General features: G+C 43.7%; 1 protein-coding gene across 1 annotated transcript; it reads right to left on the bottom strand.

Moving 5' to 3' along the window:
- Nucleotides 1-837: 837 nt before the first annotated feature.
- Nucleotides 838-2,417, bottom strand: LOC115392138 (parathyroid hormone-related protein-like). Its single transcript, XM_030096672.1, has 3 exons — nt 2,119-2,417; nt 1,812-1,929; nt 838-1,261 (listed from the first exon to the last, which is right to left on the bottom strand). Exons 2-3 carry the CDS (start codon nt 1,913-1,915, stop codon nt 871-873), a joined length of 495 nt encoding a protein of 164 aa, XP_029952532.1. The 5' UTR covers nt 1,916-1,929; nt 2,119-2,417; the 3' UTR covers nt 838-870.
- Nucleotides 2,418-7,705: the final 5,288 nt, after the last annotated feature.

Genomic DNA, 7,705 nt, shown 5'->3' with positions numbered 1-7,705 from the left:
TTTCATATTCATAATGGAATGTGACACTGCTCCATATACCTGGTGAATGAAGACACCATGAAGCAAGAGATCTCTAAAGGCTACAGTTTAATGTTGGATTAACTGGAAACCTGTACAGTATGCCTTCAGTGCAAGTGACGAACACTGAATGAGTCTGGTAGCCCTCCGACTCAAAGCTCGTTCTACAAAAATAAACTCTAAAATGATGCCAGTGGGTTTGATGAAGCATCCAATAAGTCCGTGAGGGATCTAGGGTGGGAAAAGGAAAGCCGGACCGTCACAAAGAGTCACCAGATGAACACAAATAACTCAACCACAAAAGAACATTTACAGGATATAACTAAAGTGCATTATGGAATTTAGTCAGCAGCACCAAGATACATTCACAAAATAAATATACATTACTTTTCAAAGTTGAAATAAATTATGGCTGAACCGTCAGAACAGTTTGTCAAGGCTGGAAGTCCATGATAGTCCACACATGTAGAGCAGAACGCTCAGCTTCCCATCTTTTTGCTGTCAGGTTCTACATACAGGAAAGAAAAAAAAACCCTCTCCTCTGCTCTACTTCTGCACGCAGATGAATAGACGTTATATTATATGGCATCCGTTTGAAGGGATTCAGGGTTATGCAGATATTTTCCAAATAAATATGGACCAAAGAACATGTTACACTGAAACTCCTGAAGTGTGGGATTGTTTTAAGACACAAATACAAAACACATTTAAAAAAAAAAAAAAGTATCATACAAGCACAACAAGGAGGTCTCAAAATGAAGCGCCGGAGCGCGGCAGTCTGTTTCTCGGGCCTCAGTCTGTTGGTGGTATAGTCTCGGTACTGAGAGGCCTGGAAGGCGGGCGCCTCGTCCTCTACAGCCCCTCTGTCGCCACAGATCGTGCCCTCCTCCTCTTCTTGTCGTTCTCCTTGCGCCGGCCTAACCTCGCCTTTTTTTTCCTCTTGGTGGCAACTTTGAGTGGCTGGTCCTTATACGCCACGGCCTTGTTGGTCTCCTGCGGCAGGTTGGGGCCCTCCCTGTCCGGCCGGAAGCGATCGGACAGGTCCTTGGTGGCTCCCGGGGGCTTCTGGGGGAGAGCGTTCCCGCTGAAGGTGGGGCTGGAGATCCGGCTCTGCACCGGCGGCGCTCGCTCGTTGGCCGTGTGAACCTCCTCCAGCAGCTCCTGCAGCCACATGCGCCGCTTGAACTCCTGCAAGGAGCGGCCTTTGTCGTGCATCAGCTGGGCGTGGCTCACTGACCTCCTCCTGACAGCAACAACGAAAGTGACACAGTTTTAGATCTCGATGCAGAGAAAACCAAAAGCACTTTGAGGTTAGTCATAAAGCCACGTTCTGCAGTATAAAGCTGGCATTTTAAACACAGGCAAGTTCCTGTGGCATCTTAAAATCTGTTTAATCTCTGTAAGTTTGTGGATTTCACTTAGATTTAGAATATAAATAATCCTTGTAGCTGTCATGTTAGTTTTATGGAGGCACTTTGTTCGACACCGCAGTGCTGAGTTTATGTGTGAGGAGCGGTGGCAGCTGAAATTTAAGGTCAGGCTTCAGGAAACCTCAGTACAGTAGGTGGCAGCATAAACAAGTCTGAGAGCTGTCACTAATCTGAGTTTAAAGCAGACCTGAAACAGGGAAAAAACACCTCTACCTTATTCCAGTACGTCCTCCTCAACTGTTATGGACTTTCTAAAAGCCCAAACTTTCACAAACTTTTATATTTCTCGTTGTTTTTTTTTTTGTCTCTCCAGCTAAAATAAAAAGTTGGGTTTAAATTTGTGTGATCATAAAAACAACTCACGCTCTGCTACTGAGTGCTTCAGCGGGTCTCCCATCCAGAGTGGCTGGAGAACAGAGCAAGAACACAGCCAGACTCCACTGATGAAGCACCGCTATAGAGCACATCCTCGAGCCAGAGTCTGAGGGACACAAATACAGAAGCTCACTCACTTGCATTTATGAACTCACTAAGTTTTAACGAAGCAAAAAAACAAATAAAGCATATGTGCTGATCTCAGCTGAAAACACACTCCCCTTCTAAATACATGAAATCAGCTTGATAAAACAGTTTTTTGTTTTCTCAAAATAAACTTGCAGTTTCAACTTACACTGTGAGTTTTTTTTTTCCTGGTGAAAATCCACGAAAAAAAAAAATGCAAATTCCTACAAGAATATCCTGTTGCAGGAATTAATTTTCAAAAATAAAGATGGAAATTGCATTCAAAATACATATTGGTCCCTTCAAAGCTTCTTGGATCCAGGTCCATTGGTGTAAATGCAGCCTGGGGAAATCCCTTGCAAGTCTGCTCCATTCATTTGCCTCCCAACAGTGTGTGTGGAGCTATTTATTTCTCCCCGGCGTCCAAATGAAAAGAGGGACAAAGATAGAAGGAGCGGCAGCTCATCGGCTGCAGAGCCGCCAGCCCTCTCAGCCCTGCAGGTCTCACGGCGAGCGGCTCTCAAGCATCATCTCTGGCGGCCGGAGGTGGAGAGCGGAGCTCTGTGAGGGAGTCTGTCTGTCTGAGGGAAAGTCAAACTTCTCTTTGGGTGAAGATGCATGCGCCACCTCAGTCCCAGCCCATTAAGTCCAGTCCTAACACCCTGCCCAACCTCCCAACCCTCACCTCTCCCTCCCTCCCTCCCTCCCTCCTCCCCTCTCCCCTCAAGCCTTCACACACTCACACACACACATACACACATACACACACCTGCTGTGACATGAAGGTGGCGCCCATGCAACATCCAATCACATGCGCTACAAAGAAGTAGGAGAAACTTTTGGAAGGATTGCAATTAAATTAGCAGTGTTTTTAAGGTGAAGGTTTCATAAAGAGGCGAGAAGTGACAGGTGTGCGCCGCTGGAGGTAATCATGGGTTACCGAGCGGAGAGTGAACGGTATAAAGGGAGGGGCAGGGTTACTCCAAAGTAAACAGCCAGGCTTAACCACTCTCCCAGGGGAGAGTGACCATAACCTCAGAGAAACCGAACCCACAGGCTCTCACTGCAGACCATTCAATTCACCTCCACTCTGCCTCAGCAATCCGGCTCACCACCGCACGGTTCCAGTGGCTTCTGAGGTATCTCTGATCTTCTGCTAATAGGCGGCGCCGCATTGAGGCGGCTGCAGGTTCACACGCCGTGTTTAGCTGGTAAACTCAGGCTCAGGCGTTGCAGTATTCCTTCTGCTGTGGCAGATGTTCATGTTACAGCCCGTTGCCGTCACGTAAGCACTACCTCGTGCGTGTATTTTTAGTGTGGCATGCCTGAGTGCAGCAGTCATTGTTATAAGTAGTGTTTCTCTTTTTTGAGTGTATATTGTGACTTTTAGATGACACATTTCTTTCCTCATAAATGACTCATACACATAGGATATCATACTAAACTTTTACACTTGAAATCATGATTGTAAAGTCTACAAATGAGCAGCAAATCCCAGACATGTCCGACTGAGTCAACATGTAACCTCGGTGTCTTCTGCTGTGTCCAGGTAGCAGCACAAAAATACACCGTCTCAAAATGATCTCTTTATGTCAAATTTTCACTAAAACTCCAAAGATTTTAGTTTTGATTCAATTTCAGTCACACAGCTGGCGAATTTTTTTTTTTTCAAATTGTGGGCATTTTTTCCACGTATCTACTTCCCCAAGCGTTTCATTTTGTCCTGAGAGTGTTAAAAAATGCATATTTTGTGAATTTGTGAATTGAGTATAGATGTGAATGTGGAGTAAAGAGCAGGTGCAATGGATGGATGGATGGATGGATGGATGGATGGATGGATGGATGGATGGATGGATGGATGGATGGATGGCGTTATCAGTCTGATCCGTCACTTTGCTCCAGACTGAAATTCCTCATCAGCAGTTGAATGAATTGTCATGAAGTGTTGTGCAAACTTCTGCAGCTTCCAGAAAACGAGTCTCTGTGACTTCAGCGATTCTCTCATGTTTCCTGCTCCATCATTGCATATTTAGCTTTTGTGGTTTCAAACGAACTGACTTTTCTCTTGTTCATTATTGGATGGATTACAGTCACATCTGGGACAGACATTCACATCACCCTTCAGGGAAAACTGCAATAACTTCAGTGATACTTGGGACTTTTATCTGATTCCATCATCAGGACAAAATGACACTTTGTGCAGTTTATTTTATGGTCGAATACCTGTAAAACTAATAACACGGCCATCGGGCATATCCTCGTGTGTAAAAGATCACAGTTGATACAAAACCTGCTGTTCCTTTCAGAGTAATAAATCTAAATACAGAGTTACCATGAAAGGAAACAAAGAAGTGACGTGTTCATGTGAAAAGGACATGTTAAAAGCATTGGACACAGACAGGCCACTCGAGAAGAAAGGGGATTAGGTGAACCCGTGAATAGCCTGAACTGTCTGTTCTCCTTTTAAATGAGCATTTTTATATTATTCTGGACATTGGTCCTGATCTCTTGAGTTCCTAACAGCGCTGTGATCCAATAGCTGTGGATCATTGGTTTATTAATCCAGTTGTTTGAATGCACCACTGGACATTCACTTTGAACTGTTCTGCAGATTTTTTTTGTTGTTGATGTTTTTAACCTTTTCCACCATTTAATTTATGGTTGTTGCCACTCTGTAATACTGTTCTTTTATTAGAACCAATGCATGTTCCTTTAATAAAACCTCACTTTTAGTGACAAGGCCTCATCTAGTAAAGGTCATGGCAGAAAGCCCAAATCCATTAAATGCAGAGCTGCAGTACATTTGATAAGTTACCACACCCGACTCCAGTCAGTCTCTAATTGACACAGGGGTGATACTTTTTTCCAGTTAATTGTTTTTGTGTGACCAGAATTTAAAGCTCGCAAAACAGTAATGTGATTACTCCTGTTTGTGGTTCATTTTTAGTAAATCATCGACAAAACGCTGAAAGCACAATCCAAACGATTGAGGATGCAAGTTAGCAGACATATCAGGACCTCAGTGAGCTCAAGAATAATCAATTAATCGCCAGTCTATCTATTCTATAATGTCTAAATAAGCTTGAGATGCCTTAAAAGTCCCTCATTTTCACATTCAAACCTGCAGGCTAAACTAATGTCAGATGCATGCCTTCGGTCTGTGGGAGGAAACTGAAGTACCCAGAGAAACGCATGAAGAGAAGGTGCAAACTCCACACAGACCTGAAACTCCAACTGGAGTCAAACCGGGGATTTTCCCTCTGTGAGGACGGAGCACTAACCACTACAAGACTCTACGGCCTCTGTGTTTAATGTTTCTCTCTCTCAAAACTCGACACTGTACATGCAATGAAAGTACAGTCTATAATTGTTGAGATGTGGATATTTATACTTCAGGATTGGTGAGATGATTAAGATGAATACAGTCCATTCAAACCCCTGAGTCATTTATGTGGCTGCTGTACCTAACTGTTTTACTGCATGGAATAACTTGCATTTCTCCTCATGAATAAAACCCATAAATTATTTCTATGTGCAGTGATGATTAGTAGAATCACTCCAGGCCAGTCTGGAGACCAGTTGGTGGTAAATTACTTAATAGAGGGCTCAGTATTTTACAAGCAGTCATGATTCAATTCAGCAAAAGGGGTCCAAAAAAAAAAAAAAAAAAAAGGGTTTGAGGCCGGGACAAATATACGGTAGACCCCCCTGCCGTCCCTGAAATCCAGCTTTCTTCTGTTTCCAGCGAGTCTGCCCCACACTTTAACATTCGGTAGGAAAAAAATACCTCATCTGATTCCATTCTGCAGAGCTTTTACCTGCAAAAAAATATGAAAAAAATCCCATTTCCTGGCAGACTGCAGAGCGCGGAGTGGGAGCCAGGAAAGCTGCTTTTGATTCATGCTAAATTGCACTCTCAACACAGAACAGTATTGCTGTCCGTTTTTCATCCTCCTCGCGTTGCACCTACTTCACATTCACACGTAGGAAACGTATGCACACCCGCCCACCCCGATTTCAACGAATTCCAGCCGTCCGGTTCCAGGCAACCAGCTCATCGCCACTCAGAGAAACACCCTCGTTTCGAGTAGAAATTCAGGCTATTTTTAGCCGTGTTGTGCCATTTCTCTGTATCGGTCCACCCTATTATGTCATAAATCCTGGCCGCGCTCGGCTCTGCCGCCACAGTTCCTGCTTTTGTTGTGGCTTTACATTCAGAGCAGCGCCGTCTGCGGCGGGTACAGTACAGTCCACTGTCTGCAGGTGGGCTGTTCCCAATTCCCGCTCAAGTTGATGTCCGATAACGGTAAATCTGGAAAGGAATGTGCGTATTCTTCTCAATGGGAGATTCAGCAGACGAGTAGAAAATGTTTAATTTGAACTACGAATAAGGATATGAAGAATATTTGATAATGGTCCCTTCATGATGCAGTCAAAGCTTTGATCGCTCGGCCATTTCTTCACATGAGAACTTGGGGTTTGTTATCCTGGAAAACCTCACTTGAGAAATGACTTCTGCAGAGTTACTTTTCCCCCTTAATGGTTTTTTAACGGTGAGTTACTGTACGGGCCGCTTCAATCCCCTCACTCGGGGCGTGCGCTATAATGTCGAATTGTGGGCAGTCGGAGGAGTTTTCTGCGAATCATTCACACCTACCAATCATAACTGTCATCCCAAGAATGCTCTGTGTTCCTCCTTACCTTCTCCTGCTGCAGCCACTTTCATTGGTTCGGCTGCAGAGGCGGCGTTTCTTTATTTTTTCTTTTCTTTTTTATAAACGCTCAGAAAGAAGCATTTTTAAATTGATCTGCTCTGTTTTCTTTTTGGTTCGTGGTTTACTGGTGTTTAAAATGTGCCAGTTTTTTTTTTTGTTTGTTTTTTTTTTCAAGTGGCAAGCCTCAGCTGGTGAAGGATGTAAAAATCTATGTCAAATGTATCTAAAGTATCGTGACCGTAACAGTTTGAGTTTCAACTGGACTCAGATTGCAGTGAACTCCAGCTGACTTTGTTGAAACATGAGTGTAATTGATCAATCAAACGTTGATCGCCTGTGTTTGAGCTACGAAGATTTTTTTTAGATTTTTTTTAAAAATCTTTTGTCAAACAAACCATCAGTCATCAGGAGCAGGTTTGTGATTGTCGGAGCTCCAGTGTTAATGTGACCAAAGCTCTACGTTACATGATACTGAATCTGAACCCGACTCCAAAACAAGAAAGTGGGTTTTGACTCGCCGCCCGCAACAACATCAATTCTGCTTCTCTACCTTTTAAAATTTATACGGTGACCATGGTTACATGTTTCAGGATTTTTATTTTCTTAAGCATTTCTTGACTGCAAATCATTTTTCAGCGGCGAGACCCCGGCTGAACTGGACTCGAAGACCTTCAGAGCTGGTCCAGCTAGACTCCAGATCCGAACCAACCCAAACAGGAAGCGCATACCAGCACTGGCAAAACCCTGTGCTTCACCAGTAAACGAGAGAAAACAATACAAAACATTTCATGACTTATATTTATATCTTATTTTCAAAGTTATCGCTCACAAACATGATTAATTGGGATAAACTGTGGGCCGAGCCCCGCCGTGTTGATATGAACCGAGTGAACCTGCGAAGACCTCCATCGGGTGGCAATGAGTCAAAGTTAATGTAGCTTTTCAGATTTATGCGAGCACGCATGACTGGCGGAGATTTAAAGCCTCCACATCTCGTTAATGAATGGAAATTGCAACATTGTTGGTCATGGCAAATGTTGC

The sequence above is a fragment of the Salarias fasciatus genome, chromosome 7 (assembly GCF_902148845.1).
Source record: "Salarias fasciatus chromosome 7, fSalaFa1.1, whole genome shotgun sequence".
NCBI classification, from domain to species: domain Eukaryota; kingdom Metazoa; phylum Chordata; class Actinopteri; order Blenniiformes; family Blenniidae; genus Salarias; species Salarias fasciatus.
This window is presented reverse-complemented; position numbering and strand designations above follow the sequence as displayed.